Raw genomic sequence first — 19,567 nt, forward strand, 5'->3', positions numbered from 1 at the left:
GAGGCAGGCTTACTCCACTCCTCCTTCATTACTACTATGATATCAGCCAGAAAAGAAATAGGCATTTTGAATACCCTAAACATTTAAAAAGGCCAGAAGCAGTTCTGTGTGGGGAGAGTAAAGGAACAGTGTTTCTATTAGATTCTCTTGGGATGGGCTAAGCTTGCACCTTTGACCACTCTATTCAGAGAAGGGGATGCTATATTTTCTGATAAGAGTTAATACTGTGCCTTAACTTCTTATAAAAAGGAATCATCTCCCTTGCCTGAGTAGAGTGGCAAAAGACCCTTTTGAATGCCTGGATGGGAAAACGGCAGTGGTCAGGGCCAGATGTGATGTCCCAAGGCTGCTCTGGCACTTTTGCCTCTCTGTGGAATGGATCTGAGAAGCCTTGTGCAGAGCCTCACATTTTTACTCTTGAATTATCAACTGGTCCTACCAAAATCTGTAATTGTGACCCCAAAACTTCCCTCAACGTATACATGAGGTTGACTTATACACAAGTTTACACAGTAATATTTTAACCAAGCTTTTATTCTGGCACTGTTGTTTTTTCACCAAACAAATGTGTTAGAATACATTTTTGAATATATTGCATGATGATATGTATTTAGCTTGCATTTTAATCCTGGGTTGTTGTGTGTTTTCCGGGCTGTATGGCCATGTTCCAGAAGTATTCTCTCCTGACACTTCGCCCACATCTATGGCAGGCATCCTCAGAGGTTGTGGGGTATATAATGTTACAATATATCATATGATAATTGCACAAAGATGGACCCAATTATCTCAACACAAAAAAATGGCTAATAAAGATATGCGGGATAGCAGAAATTGACAAATCGATGGTGTTGATTAAGGAGGAATCTTTGACTAACTTTACGAAAGACTGAGGCCTGTTCTTTACATTTTCACATCAAGGACATGGGCATTTATTAACTTTGGGGTTCATGAACTAGTAGACTGTTCCCTTATATAGAACTGTTTAAAAGGAGTAGACTAATAAGGAACTACTGCAATGCACTCTATGTGGAGTTGCCTTTGAAGACTGTTCAGAAGCTTCAAATAGTCCAACAAGAGGCAGCCAGGCTAATAACTGCGGTGGTGTACAGGGAGCACACAACTCCCATGTTGCGTCAGCTCCATTGGCTGCCAGTTAGCTACCAAGCACAATTCAAAGTGCTAACTTTTGCCTATAAAGCTCTAAACGGCCCCGGCCCAGTATACCTGTCTGACCGCATCTCCTTCTATGAACCACTGTGGAGATTTAAGATCTTCTAGGGAGGCCCTGCTCTTGGCGGGGCTCGATTGGCGGGGATCACAGGCTCGATTGGCAGGGATGAGATAGAGTCTTTTCATCGAGTGTCCTGCAGCTATGGAACTCCCTTCTTGGTGAGATTAGATCAGCCCCCTCCCTCCTGTCCTTTAGAAAGATGGTAAAGACCTGCTTGTGGGACCAAGCCTTTGGGGCAGTGCAATAACGGCAGCAATAGGAAATTTCCTTCTGCTGACTGGATACGGTGCGGCTGACTTGTAATGGTTTTAAATAATGGTTTTAATGTGAAGATAACTAATTTTAGTGTTTATGTATATTTATGGTTTATTTTATGTTCTGGCATTGAATGTTTGCCGTATACATGTTGTGCTCCACCCTGAGTCCCCTTCGGGGTGAGAAGGGCGGAATATAAATGTTTTAAATAATAAATAAATAAATAAAGACTATCAGACAGAGAGTGGCAAGTTTATAAAGCTTGGTTGTAGTTCAGTTGTAATGTATAACATGTCATTGTCTAATCTTGGTAGTTTTATGTATCTAAAATTTTGTATTTTTCTTGAATTTTTCAAAAAATCACTCATTCAACTTATATTACGAGAGAAAGACAAATAGAAATGATGTTTTAATTAAAAAATATATTAAATGCAATACAGACCATATAGGCTATTTAAAATGCATTAACAATATGCATAAAGAAAAAGCAGTGACATTCTAGTCTCCACTCCTAGCGTCATGAAAACTAACATTCTGGATCCTTTTGAAATTTGACAATATTATATGTTTGTACTCTTTGCATTGAGAATTTGCAAAAAACATTAGACTGTGTGTCATTTCTAAAACATTTTTTCTTACAGGATTATTGTAATCATTTTAGTTTTGCTAATATATGACTTTCCTTCATGGAAATATACACAGTAGTCAATTTATTACCCTGTTGGTCAAGGATAGATTAAGTGCAGCCCTCCAAATGTAGACAGAGTGAACTACCGTACATCCTACAAAAAGCATTCCTCATTGACTATGCTGGCTAGGCCCCTGATGAGAATTTTGTCCACTCCTGCTATTGTGTAATAATGTGGTTCACTAACAGATTCATATTTAAATAAAATTATATTTTTATGAACAAACAAAAATGTTTTAAAGGTTAAGATATTGTAGTATAGTTCAAGACAAACTGCTGAAGGCATGTTTAGTAGTCCGATCTTGCCATTCAAGCGTCCCAGCGCTAAAAACACTTTCTGGGGAAACTAGAGGATTTGAGGATTTTTTATTGCTCTTTCTTCTCTTAGATAATTTGAGATGGGCTCAAAATTTTTTAGTTTAAAAAGGGCTATATATAACTTCACTGCTAACAAAACATGCAAGAGGACTAGAATTGTGAAAGACTGGAGTCATTATTCCCATAGTCTAATTGTCTTCGCAGTTGCTCAGAGGGCTAAATATGTAGCTTTAGCACATGTGTTCAAAGGGCATTCAAGCAACTGTTTTGCCAGTTGTTTCCATCTTTGAATCTGCTATGCCCAAAGGGGCGCATTTTAGAACAGGATTTCTATCAGGCTGCTACTACTAGAAAAACACAGAAGGCAGAAAACAGTGAACATATACAACAATGCAGAGGAAACTCTGAGGTTTCTTTTGGGTTTATAAACATTTTCAGATTTTCTGCCTTCTACAATGTGCAATGTAAACAAGGCTTATGGGTACATTACACGCAACATAAATACTGCAAACATTACACAAATCCTTACCATGAGTTGTGATTTCTGATACTGCAGTACAATACATCACAAAGAATTCAAAAGAATTATGTGAAATAAAGTGCTTTGAAAGTGAAGCACTCCATGATATATGCAAGGGGTGTTCTCCCACTCAAAGATTATGTTTGTACATGTAAGCAAAATATTCAATAAAATGTTCTGAAATGGAAGACCCAGTACACAGCAAGTGGTTTTAGCTTTATACTTGATTACAAAGTCTTCTGTATTGTCCATCCTATTTTCATGCAGCATGGCATAATTACCTTTCCTACCCAAAACATAAAAGAAAAATTCCACAGTTATAGATTGCACGTTTACAGCATAAACCTGAAAAGTATTCAGTCTGAAGTGTACTCATAGTACAATTCTTTCACCATATTTCTTATGAAACAGGAAGGTTTCTCCTGAGTACTTCTTTTGAGGCTGGAGCTATACTGTCTGGGAAGATTACTTCAAACTCTATAATTAAGTCACCTCGCTGGTCAGGGTTTTTTGGAAATGGCAAACCATATCCTATAATTCTTCTTCTCATCCCAGGCTTTACAACTTCATTCACTGTCATTGGTATGGTTCGTCCTTCTATTGTTGGAACATTAATTGAGGTGCCACATAAAGCCTGAAAACATGTAATATTAGAAAAGTTAGAGACAGAAGTATACATTTTATTCAAATCACATAAAGTGAACAAATTGCATGAAATATGACTGAGAAAAACTTCAAGATTTATGCTAAAAGGTCCTAGACTTGCAACAAATTTCAAATAAAATTAATGTAAACAAAGCCCAGTGTCTAACTGCCACAAACAAGAGACTAATTCTTGTATACCAGTATGTTGTGTCACCCAATTTCTGACGAGCTCATTTACTCAAAAGGAAGTTCTATTGTTTTCAAGTAGCATATTTACAAGAACCTAAATGTGCCATAGCATCAAATGCGCACCTCAATTTTTAAAATCTTGAAATCAAAAGAAGTATTTGCTGTTGAATGTAATGTGCCGTGTTTAAAAGGATCTTTGAGTGGTGCCTTCATTTAAAGGGGCCACAGCCCCTATTCCCTCAGTTGTGTTGAGGGCTGAGGAGTAGGAAGAAGAGAACCTATTTGGGGAGGATCCCGAGCCACATCCTTAAGGTGGGTGCCACTGCTGTCCCCCCTCAAACCCACCCAGCACCCTCCCTCACATGGTGCCACAACAACAGCTACTATAATGATGTAGCTCTGGGCTCCTCAGCCCAACTGAGCAGCAGGTTGTGACTGTGGCCCCTTTAAATGAAGGCGCCATTGGGAGGTCCTCAACTGCATCGCAACCCAAGCGGGGGCGGGGGGGGGGGGGGAGAAATCCAATGAGGTGTCCTATTGACTGAAGAATGGCCATTGCAGCATTCCTATTGATCATTGTCGCTTGGATCCTATGCCCAATTAGCTACAAAGGTACCTAGGATCATGAGACTGCTCAGCAGTTAGTTTAAAGCAGGGGTCCCCAAACTTTTTAAACAGGGGCCAGTTCACGGTCCCTCACTGTTGGAGGGCCGGACTATAGTTTTTTTAAAAAACTATGATCAAATTTCTATGCACAGTGCACATGTCCTATTTTGAACAAATACAGCATCAGTGTTAATTATAATCATAATAAAATAATAAAGAGGGTACGAAGATACCCCTTGGGCCATTTAGTCCAACCCCCTTTCTGCCTTTGTGCACCAACAGCACAAGCAAAGCATGCCTTAATAATTAATTCTTAATTAAATCATAATTAAAATACCATTATAAACACAAGCAAAGCTTTGGAAGGCACCCACTGGGCAAGGGAGGAGGCGGGAAAGGCGCATGCCTTTCCCTTCTCCCTTGGCCCGTGCGCGCCTTCCTCGGCAGCGGCGGGAAAGGTGCGCACGGCGCCAGGGAAGAGGGAAAGGCACTTTCCTTGGCGGACAAGGAGAGAGCAGCTGCCATAGGGGCCAGATAAATGGCTTTAATGGGCCGCTTGATGGGCCGCATGTGGCCCATGGGCCATAATTTGGGGACCCCTGGTTTAAAGAATGAGTAGTTCACAGTCTAATTTTCACAATGTAACCTGGCTGAAAAAGGTGTGTATTACATTTGAATAAATACAGTTGTATAACCCTAGTTTTAGACCTAATATTGGTTTAGCTAGAGTAGAAGTGAGCAACTCTGGATCTCCAGAATTCATCTGACCATAACGCCCATGATCATTCACTGTTTTCTATGCTGCCTATGTCTAATGAGAGCAGTAGTCCAGCATCATCAAGAGAGTCCCTGTTGTCCATACCAATAATAGTTCAAGCTCAGGTAAATATATGGACTAAATCTTAGCGGATAAAATTCCAAACTACAGGAAGAAAGTAACCAAAGCAAATTGCTCATTATTCTGAAAAGAGTCCCTGAATTTAAGAGAAGGTGGTCTAGCCATTCAAGACCACCAGAAAGCAGCCTCCTCTGCTGACTGATACCACTGTTTTATTTTCTGAGATTTCTGCTGCACTAATTTTGTAACTGACAGAACAGAAAGAAACAGTCTCTAAATGCATAAAATTAAGGTCTATACTCTTTTCTTCAGCAGTCCCTCTCAAAATGGTGGCAGGAAGTACACAGTGTCACTTCATGTTGCCATTTGGAAAGGAAATGCAGAAGAAAATGGAAGTATTTGGGTTCAATATGTGTACATATTAAGCAGTAACTTGATATTTGGGCTCCTGTGGGGGAATGTGTATTCATAGAAGAGGAGTCTGGAGGGAATTGGACCCTGGTGCCCACAAAGTTCCTTCTCATGATATAACACCAACAACAGAATATGCACTTATCATATTAAACCTAAATCCATCATTATTTTATTACAATCTTACTGGTGTTCAATCTGGTTTATGAATCTTTACCATTTTGGTTACAGATTGGTGACTACTGAAATGTTAGCCAAGCAGAACTAAATCAGTTTTGCATATTTTCAAATTTGCTGTCAGAATTGCTTTGCTGTGGCACTTTTTCCCCTTAAAATATTCCAGTTAGAGCTTAATTTTCCCATATAGTCTCTTTATTATGGGGATTATTTTTTTTCATTTGTGGTAACATTTCGTGAATAGGGCATCATACTGGGTATTCACACAATGACAAAGGCAACCCACACCCAAAACTTCCCAAATTAGTTGAAAGCTATTCTCCTCCTATGAGCAGAATGGCAGGACAATTGCAATGGTGAAAATCCAGGCATATATAAGGATGTTTAGTGGCATATATCAGAGCTTAAGAGAGAACTTACCTCCCGTAAGCTAATCTTCACAGGATAGACAATATTTGAGCCATCCCTCTTGAAATGTGTGTGTATTTTATCTTTTATAACAAATACAATATCAGCTGGGATAGTGTTTGGTGTTTCATCACCCTCTTTTGGGAATGTAATTTTAGTGCCCTCTTTCCATCCTCTCTTGATATCAATAGTAAGGATTTTATCCTCAGTTCGGACACTTCTACCATCTGGGTTGAGTCTTTTTCGGGAAATTCTCATTCTTTTGGTGCAACCATGATAAATCTCTTCTAATGATACTTTGAGTTCATGAATAACAGGGGGATCTTGCTTGCGACGAGACTGGTTACCAACAGTGTTTCTTTCCCTTGGGAATCCATTCATATTAAAAGCTGAAAAAGAACCAAATGGATCGCCATCGATTTCCATATCTTCGGTGTCCCTGCCACCAGGCATCCTTCTACCAAAGAAGATTTCAAAAGGATTTGCACCACCAAAAAATGCTGCAAATGTAGCATGTGGGTCTCCATGGAAAGAGTACCGGAAGGTACCACCCTGCCCATCTGGTCCTCCAGCTCCTCCTTTCAGACCTACAAAAGAGTACAAACAGGTTTGAACAATTCCCAATTGAAATACCAACATCTGTAGTCATTTCAGCTACAATCTTAAAATATGTTAATGAGCAGGCCAGACTTTAACAATTAACCCATCTGTTAGAAGCAAGAAGTTTAACACTCAGTTTTGGGGTCTGTTTTAATTTTGAGGAGAGATTAGGGAAAGAGATGGTAGTGGAATGTGTGAAGTGAGAGTTAAAGCAGATAACAATTGTGGCTCTGAACGCAGGAGTTAGCCTGCATTTATGCTGATGTTTGCAAACAGGCTTTATTAAATTAACCAATTGATTTTGGTTATTCCTATTTTTTTAGGAGACTGTCAGGGTACTGGTAATAAAAACATAAATCCTGAACTACAAAGAGCAGGCATGCTAATCCAAAGTGGAAGCCACCTTAGGATCCTAACTAGTAACCCCAATATGTCATTCACAAAAAGTGAGAAAGGAGGGTGACAGGAGTCCAGGGTTAGATGCTCTGTGAATAACCTCATAGAGGTAATCAATCACAAGTAACAGAGATGACACTCCAGCTGTCTGAACAGCATAGAAACATAAGTTAATAGATTCTTAAATAAAGGAGTAATTTTATAGTGGTAAAAAAATAAACTTTACTATACAGTACACTGAGCTTTGTTTCAAAGTAGGCAGAAGACTAGCGACCTTATCACAAAGGCCAGACAAAAGAGAGAGGCAGTGGGGCAAATCTGTTGCCTCGCGCACAGCTCCTTCTTGACAGTGCTTTCTCCATCACACATGGAAAGCATTGCCCTTTCTGGGGAGGAGCCAGAACAACACAGGAAGCTCCATCCCAGAACAGGCTGGAAACATACTAGAAAGGTGAATTTGGTGAGTGTGATGATCACACCACACATCAAATACTTAAACATTTACTTTCTGAAATTCAGACATTTTCATATTCCAAAGTTTTATCTATTGCAGACATTACACATTCAATGAAGTCTATGGGTACATCTATAGTTTCCAATTTTATGGATCTTAGTTTTACAAATTTGATTATGAGCCTTTATTTGGAAGTTCATCTGAATTTAAGTGTACTTATTCATATGTAGAAACTGAAGTCCAAATCTGCACAACACTGAAGTGCTTCAAACCATGCATGTCAGATTTAAATAGAGATCTTGCAAAGTTACGCTATCACACTTATGCTGACAGTTACCTAGACTATTTCAAGCCTGCCATTTCTTCCTACATCATGACACCCGCCTACTTGCTGTGATTAATTTCACCTACGCTTACTTCCCAAATTTAAAGTTTTTGCAGTTTTATCACTCTTCTCATCAAACAATAAAAAGAGACTGCTCAAAGGAGGTGTCACTGGTTATCCAGGTGAACCAGAGATACTCACAATGTCCAGCAGCAGCCATTCTACCAAAACCTCTTTTTCGTGAGGAGGTGCTTGAGCCTCCTCTTGTCTGGTTCCTCCTTGTCTTTCTTCATCTACCCGCTTGTTCACTCCCTTTCTCCCCCATGGTACTCTGTTCCTTCTTGTCTTTTTCTTCATGTTCATAGCCTTCCTCTACCCAGGCAGAAAAAAGGCAGGAAGGAATCAGGTGCCTGGGTGGAAGACGACAGTAAGCAAGCAGGCAGGCAGGCAAAGGAAGAGAGAAACCATACACTTGGGTAAGGAAAGCAGTGAGCAAGTGGAGAAAAGCAGGGAGGAACTGAGTGGCTCTTCCTTTCTCCACCTGCCTGATTGATTGTTTGCTTGCTAACTTCTTCTGCCTAAGTACTTGGTTCCTCCTTGTCTTTCTCCACCCATTTGCTCCTTGCATTTCTTTGCTCACCCATTTGCCTTCAAGTCTCCTGTGACTGGGCCACACATATAGGTGCTGAGCACAGCAAATGAAAGGAGCCTAGAAAGGCAGTCAGAGCGAGCAGCAGGACTGTGCCCTCCCTTGCATTACCTCATCTAGTCCCATCTGAAAGCTGGGCCGCAGAGACTGCCGTTTCAGCTTCCCATGCCACAGGTAGCATCACAGGATTAACCAAGCAAAATGAACATATGTGAGACAAAGCAACAGGAAGAGTAGGAGAAGCAGGCCCCCCACAGGCCGGGAACTGGCGAGGGTTAGGGTTAGTGATGGATGTGGTCTGCTTTCCTCCTTCTGATGCTGTGCACCATGCACAACTCCAAGCACTCCTGGGGTGAAATTCTGGGTCATTTCAGCAGGCTTTATTTGGAAAAAGAACTTTTCATCCTTCTAACACTTACTGCATTTTCCACAAAACCTGCTTCATATTGCCCCATAACAAATCAGAGTAGATTGTCAGGGTGTGGGAAGGAATTGACAGACTACCCTAATGGATTCAGTTCCATTGGCAGAATGGGTTAAATCGGATTCTAAGTATCACTGACCTGAACCTAGACATCTAGCCACATTTAAAAAAACACATCAAGATTATACAGAATTATGGCAGACAACTTAATTTAGTCTGGGCCCACTGTATATATGATTAAGTATAAATCCAACTGGAGCCCCCCAGTGGCTCAGTGGGTTAAACCGCTGGGCTGCTGAATTTGCTGACCAAAAAGTCGGCAGTTCAAATCCAGGGAGCAAGGTGAGCTCCCGCTGTTAGCCCCAGCTTCTGCCAACCTAGCAGTTCGAAAACATGCAAATGTGAGTAGATCAATAGATACCACTCCAGCGGAAAGGTAATGGTGCTCCATGCAGTCATGTTGGCCAGTGGCCACATGACCTTGGGGGTGTCTACGGACAACGACGGCTCTTTGGCTTAGAAATGAAGATAAGCACCAACCCCCAGAGTCGGACATGACTAGACTTAATGTCAAGGAAAAACCTTTACCTATAAATCCAACTAAAATGTTCTACATTCAAAATTGTTTAATAAAAGTCCTCAAACCAGCAGCTTAATCCTTATGGAGCACATTAGAACAAGAAACACCCAAACATTGTCTGACGAAGACATGAAACATATACTTGTTACTTTCATAAGCTTATTTTCATAAGCAAACAAGAAGATTAGCATAAGATATTGTATAATTATCCTATCACTATATACTAAATAACTCATTTAAATTTACAAGATTTTAGGCTATCACAAAAATGGCAACATAACCTACATACTTATGTATAAGTGTAGAAATTTGTACTCAAAAAATCAACCCCACAATCTGGTTCAACTTATCCATAGGTCAATGTGAGTGCTACACCTTGTTTAAAAAGGAACCACAATTTTTCTAAATATAGTAGAAGGAGGCATGAGTTTAGTCTATCCCAGGAGAAACCGAAAAGAAGCACCAACATTCTTCACTCTCTCCTCTGTGGTGCTGCTTCTGGCCTTTCTGAATGCTCGGGTGGAGAAATGGTGGCTGCCTCCCTTGAGAGCCCCTCTTCCCCGACCAATATTGACGTTCTCCCTTCTCTTTGGAATGACCTTTGATGTGACCTTTGGGTAGTATCAAAATTGGGGGGAAAATGGCCCCCAAACCTGCCCTCAACCTATACATGAGGTTGATTTAATGAGTATTCAGTAGTAACTTGCCTTGGATAAACTCAGAAATTATTGTTATCATCAAGTGGATGCAATAAGAGAGTACAAATCTTCAGTGAGGTTTTAGGGCACTATCTTCAGAATTAAATGAACTTGCACTGACTTAGGCCCACCAAACAAACCAATTCATTCCTCTGAATTGAGCCAAAGATTTACAAAATATTCAATGATAATAAGATTCCCACCTTAACTCTGGCTGATAATATCTGTAGTTAAATATATAAATGCAGTACTAATAGATAACGCCAAGCCTGCTGACAAACTACACCATGTGTTTTTTTGATTGACATATCCTAGGATAGATAATATATAGGTTTGCTTAAAAGACAAGTCTCATCACTACAAAAAAAGAGCTTCACGCCTACTGTGTGACTATGTTCTGGGCACCAGAAAATTTCTATCAGCTACCAAGACTCATAGCTGCATCACTTTGTTCAAGATACTATCACTCATATTTTATATAGAAGTATAAGACCTGCACTTCAGACTTCTGACATCTACTTTCATTCATCCTAACATCTCATTTCAAAAATATAAAGTAAGTTCTGACATTCACTAGGAAGTAAATGTTCACAGGAGCAAGAACACACCGAGGAAACAGACCGAAGATCTTAAAAAAAGCAGCAATGAAAGGGAGACTAAAAACTGAGAATGTATAAATAACGATGACCTTTTACTTTATGAACAAATCAGTTGTCATGTTACTTTATACTTCCCAACAGTGCAAATGAAATACCAATCCTGGGACTGTACAACCATTAAAATACAACTAGCGTTTTTACGTGTATATATGTACAAAATACAGTGTGTATATGTTTCTAAGACATCCTTCTAATCAGATCAGATCAGAAATTCTCAGGGTGGTCCACGAGAAGGCCTTACATTTACTATTTAAACTTTTACGTTTATTAATATCATGATCTGATCACCATGCTCAATATATCCCATATGCATGGTGGTATTGGGATTACGATACAAAAGATTTGCTAGGGTAGATCCTCTCTTACTCAGACTCAGCCCCCCCCCCCAACCAAAATCTCAGCCCCCCCCCCCCCCGAATCAAAATCCTGGCTACGGGCCTGGGTTGTGTGTAATCCAAGCATATCTTCCTAAAATTAATAGGCCTGTCTCAATAAGGAAAAACTTAAACACAAGTATCCAGTGGCACCAACAAAAGCTTGTTCAAAATCTACAGCAGGACTTTCAACTATGAAAGTTCTACTCTAAGAAAGTTTAAGAAGAAATCAAAACTAAATATAAGCCATTTTAAAGTAACAATTTCAAGAAAAACACAGTTTCCCTGGGCCTCATTCCCTTGTTTACAATTAAGCTGAAAACTTTTCCTGGTATTTCATGACATCAGGCAAATTCTTTCGTCTCAAGGCAAGATGCCAATATTAGCTGAAATCTGGACACTTGGGCACTGGCCATGAATGTCCATCTTCTAATAAAAGTATTATTTTAATGATATGGCATTTTGTTTTGTTGAAAAAAAAAGTAGGGCAAAATATAGCAAGTAAGGAATACTCAAAAGAAAAGTCCCATTTTGTGTGATCTTGTAAAATGAATCAATTATGAGCCAATAATAACTTTTTAAAAAGCTGAATAAAACGGAACCATCACAAACAAAATTTAAGTTAAATTAATATGTATTGTAAATGTTAGAAATATAAATAGATCTTCAAAATGTGTTACTCTTATGATTAGTTCAAATCAGCAGCTTGAACGGTTTTACACAACTGAAAGGAAGGTTTCTTTCTACTTTAAACTATCACAAAATGTATTTGAAAAAAAACTTACCTTCTTCTCCAAACTGATCATAAATTTCTCTTTTTTTGGGATCACTCAGCACCTCATATGCTTCTGCAATTTCTTTGAATTTCTCTTCTGCATGGGGAGATTTGTTCTTATCGGGATGCCATTTAAGGGCTTGCTTTCTGTAGGCTTTCTTAATATCTTCATCAGATGCCCCCTTTTCAATTCCAAGAACAGAATAATAATCCTTCCCCATTTTGAATATTCAAAGTTTATTTTCCAAAGTTTATTTCTTTAGATATAAGAGTCCTGTATTTCAGCTATGCAATGTAGCTGGAAAACCGCTTCACCAAAGTCACAAGAACTATATTTGTATTAGAGCAGCAGGCAGGCTGCTCATCACCTTGTTCCCTCTCCCCAATTGCTTTATAAAGATAGATATACACAGCGGCAGAGACACTGCCACCCAGAGTCCTCCCAATTATACAAACGTGTCTCCGCTCTTTCTAGAACAGCAAATGCCGTAAGACGTCACTTCCCAAGCTAACTACAGCCAAAACTCTGCAGTGTTTTCTTTCTGTACAGTTAACTGTTCAGTGTCCATTCCTCTTTGCAGATGAATGAAAATCCCATTTTAAAAGATTTTGCAGCTATTTCCTGTTCTGTGTAAACCTGTAGAATAGAGAATGGTCAGATTTTAGACAATACGATGAACAGCCAATCCGTGTAGGAAAAGAGTTCTTAATCCTTAACAAACATCTGATTCTGTTAATTCTGAAAATCAGTTTGCAGGACAAAGAGCAAGAAACACACTAATAAGTATTTGTAAACCAAAAATTACCCCTCCCTTTCAATTCTCATTATACTGCATTTTATTTCAACTATTTAAAAAGTGAGTGCAATATTAAAAACTCCACTTCATGATCACCTCCAAAGAAACAATAACTGGTCCTACTAAAACACTAAGGACACACACAGCACAGATGGCAAATGTATGAAATATTGAAACTTTTATGATAACTTGACATGTAGGATACCTCCCCCAAATGTACATCAACTTTGTTCAGTGGTCAAACTGAACCAATTTTTGCACTGCCATTTCCCACATTTTCTCATCTCTGTATGTTGGACCATCTAGAAGAGAATATGTTGAAGAAAAGTAACTTGACATTCATATTGGGCCACTTTCAGATCTTCCAGGAACAAAATAAGAACACAGGGTGGTCCCCAGTTAGCACACAAGTCTTGTGAACTACGTTGATCAGCAGTGGTCCTATATGTTTTAGACGACAACACCCAGAAGCTTTCGATGCTGGTTTTGGAAGCCAGGGCTCATGGAAGTGGAAATCCAAAAATATTTGAAAAGCTACAGTTCCCAGTTCCTCCTCTAATTAAATGTAAGAAACCCTAGGATTATCATTATTATTGTCATACCATAGATGTTCCTCTCCAAAAAGTCCATCAATATAACTGTTAAGAGCCTTCTCGTTCTCCCATCACTCTTTCTTTGTCAGTTTGCATTCTGTTAAGTCTGAGCCAAAGTTATGTGCACCACTCAAAACTAAACAATGGACCATTCCTGTGGTTCTCTGATACCTACAGAACTGTTTTATATTCTCAGAATTAATGTTTTAATTGAGACATTATAAGTACAGTGAAATGCAATCAATCATTTTCTAAATCTCGGGATGAGACAGAGCCATATAACATCCACAAAGGCAAATTATCTTCTGCAGGACATTATCTTTTGCTGTTAAAATTCTCTTAACAGAATTGGAATTTATATCAAGACTATAATTTCTTTCTACCAATGCAAGAAATTTCAACCAGTATCCTAGAAATTCATTCTCATTAGCTGTTCCTTAACAAAAGAGGCAGCCTGCTCAGTGAGTCCTGAGAAGACTTTGAAAAACCTTTCTCCCTCTTTTTGTCCATCCTCCCCATTATAGATAGAGCCTTGAATATTCTTTATTTTTAAAAGAAGTGTAAGTAGAACCTGTAATGAAATAATGCAGTTTGGAGTGCTCTTGTCCAGGACACTTAGTCCACCACGTTTCCTTTCTAACCTGCAGCAGTTTATCAAATTTCCATGTCCACTAAACATGTTCAAGTCTGAGTTATACTAAGGAGGAGAATGTTCTGGCAATATAAATGATGGCATCCGTGTCTAACCATCAAAGAGAAGAAAAAAATGATTCACATGGCCCTAAATTCTTTATAATTCCAAGCTCATAGCATAATTTTATTGTAACTTGATGAGAGCATTCTTAAATCACCAAAAATAGACAAGAACTTTGAGGGAAACAGAAGCAAAAGCTTTATCCTAAAATCAGACCAACAGCCAATCTAGCTTAAGACCTTCTGAAATCCTGTGCTCATTTCTAGAAGGGCAAAGAATTGAATCTATACAGTCTGTAAGTCTATATGTTTTCATATCTGCTTAACAACTGAAGGCATCTAGCCTATTCTTTTATAGCAGAACCTAACGTTTAATTTTAATGGAATCAGGTTAAGAATTAAATTATTTCATCAAAGTGTTGTCTTTTAAAATGTAATTGTTGTTTACAAAGCTAGCAATGTTCAGCTCCTCAGATAAAGGCAGATACCAGAATGGGGGATCTTTGCAGGGAGGGCCTCCTCTTGGTCCCATCACAGACACGTCTGGTGTGGAATTCTCTGCCACAGGAGGCAAGGCTGACCCCTCCCTACTCTTTCTCCTGGAAGGTGAAGACATTTCTGTTTACCTAGGCCTCTGACAGTGAGCTGCAGGTTTTTTTAAATTAGGCCATGTTTTATTGTTATAATTATGTATGCAACCTTTTTTAAATCTTCTTGAACATTTTAAAAATATTGACTGTTTATACTTAATTGCAATATCGATTGTTTGAACTGTATGATGTTTGAATGGTATTATCCAAGGTTTGAATTGTACAGACAGTCCCTAAGTTATGAACAAGAAAGGTTCTGTAGGTTTGTTCTTAAGCTGAATTTGTATGTAAGTTGGAACAGGTACATTTTTAAGTGTAACTCCAGTTTATTTATAGCTATGTCTATCTCTGTATGAGCTTTGGATAGCATAGGGAAGAGTTAACACCTCTGTGATGTTTGTTTTGCTGTATTTAACCCTGTTCAGAATATTTCCCTTTACTTTCTGTCCCTGTGATATGGTAATTGGATTTTGAAAAATTTGGCCTGTTGGGGAAACAAAGGCTTGGTGAGAAAGCTTCAGCTGAGATACCTTTTCCCCATGATAACTCCTACAGGAGTGAATTTCCCTTCCCAGCTAGATTTCTCTCACTTCCGGTTGTCTCAGCCCCTTTCTCAACTATAAGTCATTTGTCATTTGGATGTTTATAACTCAGGGGCTGCCTGTATTTTGACATTGTGAGTTGTCTTGGATTCTATATCGGGAAAATGGTGGGATATAAATAAAACAACATTTAAAACAGATTGCAACAAACAAAATTAAGCCAGTGTTTCAGCATCAGCGTTTTTCGTCCTCAAGAACAACCCAACAAGCTTCTTCTCTCTGAGATCAGAAATGTCTGCTCATTCAAGAATCCTGTTAAACTGATGTTATTTTTCATTAGCTAGTTGGAAGATTTGTCTGTACAGTTGCCAAGAACATCTTTAAACATAGCAATTAACAACATAGCTACATACTCTGTGTGTCAGATACAACATTCTGTGTGTGTCAAACACAAAAAGGGTAAAAATATCTGAATAGTCACTTTTTCCAGCTGTGGAACAGAGAATCTTTTAGAGATGATGCCAAGACATTCTTATTTGAACAATCATTTCATGTCAAAGACATGGGATCATTTCAATAGGTAGTTGTGTAGTCATAGGACATGCAATATTCTTCATAAATAAATTTATTAAGGATATCTTTCTATAATGAGTTGATGTGTTAAATTTACACAAATACATATGTAAATAAAATCCTAAAACAGCTAAATTTCCAAGAAGAGATCTGTAAAACATTTATAAATTTGTAAGTTGGTTACCCATGACAACCACCTCCCTCTTTCAGCTACAATTTTGCAGGCTAAATCATAGTTTTAAAAGGACATAGAACACCAAGCAAATGAACCACAAGCCACATTCCAAAAAGATCACATCTATAAATATACAAATGGAGAGAAAGAATCAGGGTAATGAAGCCAAGTCACTAGATCAGATAAATGTTTAGAAATTCAAACTAGTAATACTGCCAGATACATAAAAATATGAGAAATACTTAATATAATCTAGAGAAAAGACTGATATGTACTGTAGGTTATCTGCATACTGAAAATTAAATCACAGGAACCAAGCAAATGAACACATTAGGATATGTCTTTAGAGAAGTACTGTATACCACAATCCTGGTCTTGGGTGGTTGTAGACAACCAAAATGATATTTTAATACAGCAAATTTCCAATTCTACCCTCCTTAATCACTGGAAGAAAACTGAACCCTCTATAGGTTTTCAAAGTACATCTTCAACTTGTATTGCTCTGTTGAAAAGTTTTGTGGGGATTAACGTGGAAATTATCTCTAACAGTCACTTAAAATACCATTTATTACAAAATGTTGAATCTTGGGTTATACTCAGAAAGCAACTAACCTACTATTTTGTAGAACCTAAAGCTTAGTATTGAATAGAAAATGGGAGAGGGGGACTTCAAGGAAGAAGTAACAACCTAGCACTAAGCATTTGTACTAAAAAACTAGTTTTGTCTATTTCACCAATACTGACTATGTCTGCTAATCACAAAGCGTTATGCTATTAACCAGCATGAAGAGTCCATCCAGTTTGTGCAGAGGCTTCTGTCATTTTCTGAGCCCAATTCAAGGTGTTAGATAACCAATAAAGCCCCGAACAAGTTCTGACCAGGCAATCTGAAAGAGGTGTCCACCTCCTAAACTATCCAAACTCTTTGGTCACCTTCAGAGACTCTCCATTGAATGTTTTCACCAATGAGGACATCCCATCTATGGAATATTCATGCTGGATTGAGCTGATATGCTTGTCCCTATGATAGAACCACCAGGCATACAGGTAGTGGTAGCTAGTCCGATGGCAAATGCTGCAAAATTCTGAGAACCAGGGTCTTCAGAACCAGGCTGGCACTACCAGGATCACCATGACAACCACATTTCTCCCTGAATCTTTCCCATCAGTCAATGTAGCAGTGTTGTTGGTGAGAAGGTGTAGCGAAGACTCGGCAGCTAATGTAGAGTGAAAGCATCTATGAAATCTGATAGGTATCTGGTGACAAACCTTGGTAGCTAGGCATTTGCAAGAGAAGTGGAAAGGTCCACTTCCAGTTGTCCAAGACCTGCTGTGATCATGAACCTTTCCAAACACAGACTGTCCTCGGTCAATGCTAGACTAGCTTAGCCAGTCCACCTTTGGGTTTAGAGTGTACTGTAGGTGTTGCATCTGTAGAGACAATAGATTATCCTCCTCTTCCTAGTGCAGTAATTGCTGTACCTCCTCTATCAAGGATTGCTATTAAAGGTAGCCGCATACACAATTTCATGCCAGGGGGCAGGCAGCAGCTACTGTATTCAGATGCCAGTTGTGGCTTAAGAATTGAAATGTGGATACTAAAGCAAAGCAAAATTGGGTGTTCACTCCTTTCTGTGTTGTATTTCTTGTACTTCCTGTGAGGGCTGTGGCTCTGAGATGGGGTGTTGGAGGCTCCTCTATTGTCTGGCCACACCTGGACTCAACTGAGGAGGTGCAGACATAAGGCAAGATGGACAAGAACAAAGATGGTACCAGTGTTTGCCCACTCAGCATCTACCCACTGGAATTCTGCAAGTGCTCCCAATATTACTGGTGCACTTCTCTGATGGCCACAAGGGCACAGATCCACACTGCTAGTTCAGGGGATGGTTTGCTTGGGATTTGGAGGCCCCTATTGTTACTCAGAACTCCCGAGGATGCTGCATTATCATTTTGGAGCACCTCATGTCTCCTGGCCAAGCTGGATTGGGCATTGTTATTGAGATATTGCAATAATGCAGAGGGCATTCCTCTTTATAGCTGCTCCTAAGCTCTTCCTATGCTTGACTGTCTGCCTCACACCCACTGCCACTGCGTGGGGGGGGGGGGAGTATTGGAAAGGGGAGTTGCCCACAGCATCACAAAAGGAAATTAATAATATATTAATATATGCATCTGGGTTGCAACCCTCTTACACAATGTCTGCTCTGCAAGGAGTCCTATGATTCCAGACCATATGGAATCGATTACAAATAGTTCTGAGTATTTGCCTTAGGTTTACAAAAAGAAGTTATTTCATTCTATTAGTGAATACTGGAAGTGACATTTCTATGAGAGCAAGTTGCTAACATGATGCTATTCTTTTTAAGGTTTGGATTAAATATTAATTAAATATTTTTGCCAAAATAAGTGTGAGTAGGGTATGTCTCACTCTGTACCATTCATATTTAAAATATGCCTAACATCAAAAGAAATGTTGAAAAAGAGATGCATTTTCCCTCTCTATCATCATCTACATCACCACAGGATCGTTCTCCCAGGCTTTTTCTGACATACTAGAAACAAAGTGAACTGCAAGCTTTACAGGTAGCAAGTTATAGCTCAACAAGAAGCAGAAGCTTATGGAGGAACTAATAGGAATAGCTTCTATGAGAAGACAGAAAATAACCACCTAATATGTCTTCTTATTTCTAATCCTACTTGATTTTAAGAACAAATTCAATGGCAGTCACTGGTGTTCCCTTCCCTCTTCTTCCATGCCACCCTACCAAATCTCCTGATACATCCTTCTTCCTAATCATTTCCCTGCACTCTCAAAAGGATGACAGAGAGCTGGGAATGGAAGCTTCCACAGTAAAACGATAGTGATGATTTCTTTCCATCTTGCATACAATCTATCAATTTCAGATAAATGCTTGACAAGAATTTAGTTCAGAAACAGCACATTCATATTATAAAAAGTAAAATGCTCTAAAAGAATGACAAAATAATTTCCAAGCTTGATTTATTTCAAATGGGAGAAAATGAGACAGTTTATCATGTTCCGGAACAAAGTGGGAAACAATTTTATATAAACATCCTTGCTTTGACTTTCACTTGCCAAGTAAAAGCTCAAATCAGATGGTGTAAAGATTCTTTGTGCCAGGTCTAACATAGAATGAAACATACATAGGTCAATGTCACACAAAGGATACTGAACACTGTGCAGCTTAAAATTAACATGACACAACAACTGCACGCACTCAATAAGTATACAAAGGTTTATGACCTGCAAAAAAAATTCCTTGATATATTTTTGTTTGTTTGCTACATCACAAAAACATATCATATGAATAATTTTAATCTTCGTGCATAAATGTTTGTCAGAAATTTTGAATAAAAACC

At 38.8% G+C, this 19,567-nt stretch overlaps 1 protein-coding gene across 4 annotated transcripts in view; it reads right to left on the reverse strand.

Moving 5' to 3' along the window:
- Positions 1-1,882: 1,882 nt before the first annotated feature.
- dnajb4 (DnaJ heat shock protein family (Hsp40) member B4) overlaps positions 1,883-19,567 on the reverse strand; it is a 29,987-nt gene continuing 12,302 nt past the window's right edge. For 3 of the 4 annotated variants that reach the window (XM_008114133.2, XM_003223080.4, XM_062979563.1), the window contains exons 2-4: positions 12,231-12,857; positions 6,299-6,873; positions 1,883-3,646 (exon numbers count right to left, since the gene is read on the reverse strand). In XM_008114133.2, the coding sequence (XP_008112340.1) occupies positions 3,413-3,646; positions 6,299-6,873; positions 12,231-12,441 (1,020 nt within the window). In that variant the 5' untranslated portion in view covers positions 12,442-12,857 and the 3' untranslated portion in view covers positions 1,883-3,412. The remainder of the gene's footprint in view (positions 3,647-6,298; positions 6,874-12,230; positions 12,858-19,567) is intronic. The other variant, XM_008114134.3, reaches the window with a different exon arrangement.

This window comes from Anolis carolinensis, chromosome 4 (genome assembly GCF_035594765.1).
Source record: "Anolis carolinensis isolate JA03-04 chromosome 4, rAnoCar3.1.pri, whole genome shotgun sequence".
Lineage (NCBI taxonomy): Eukaryota > Metazoa > Chordata > Lepidosauria > Squamata > Dactyloidae > Anolis > Anolis carolinensis.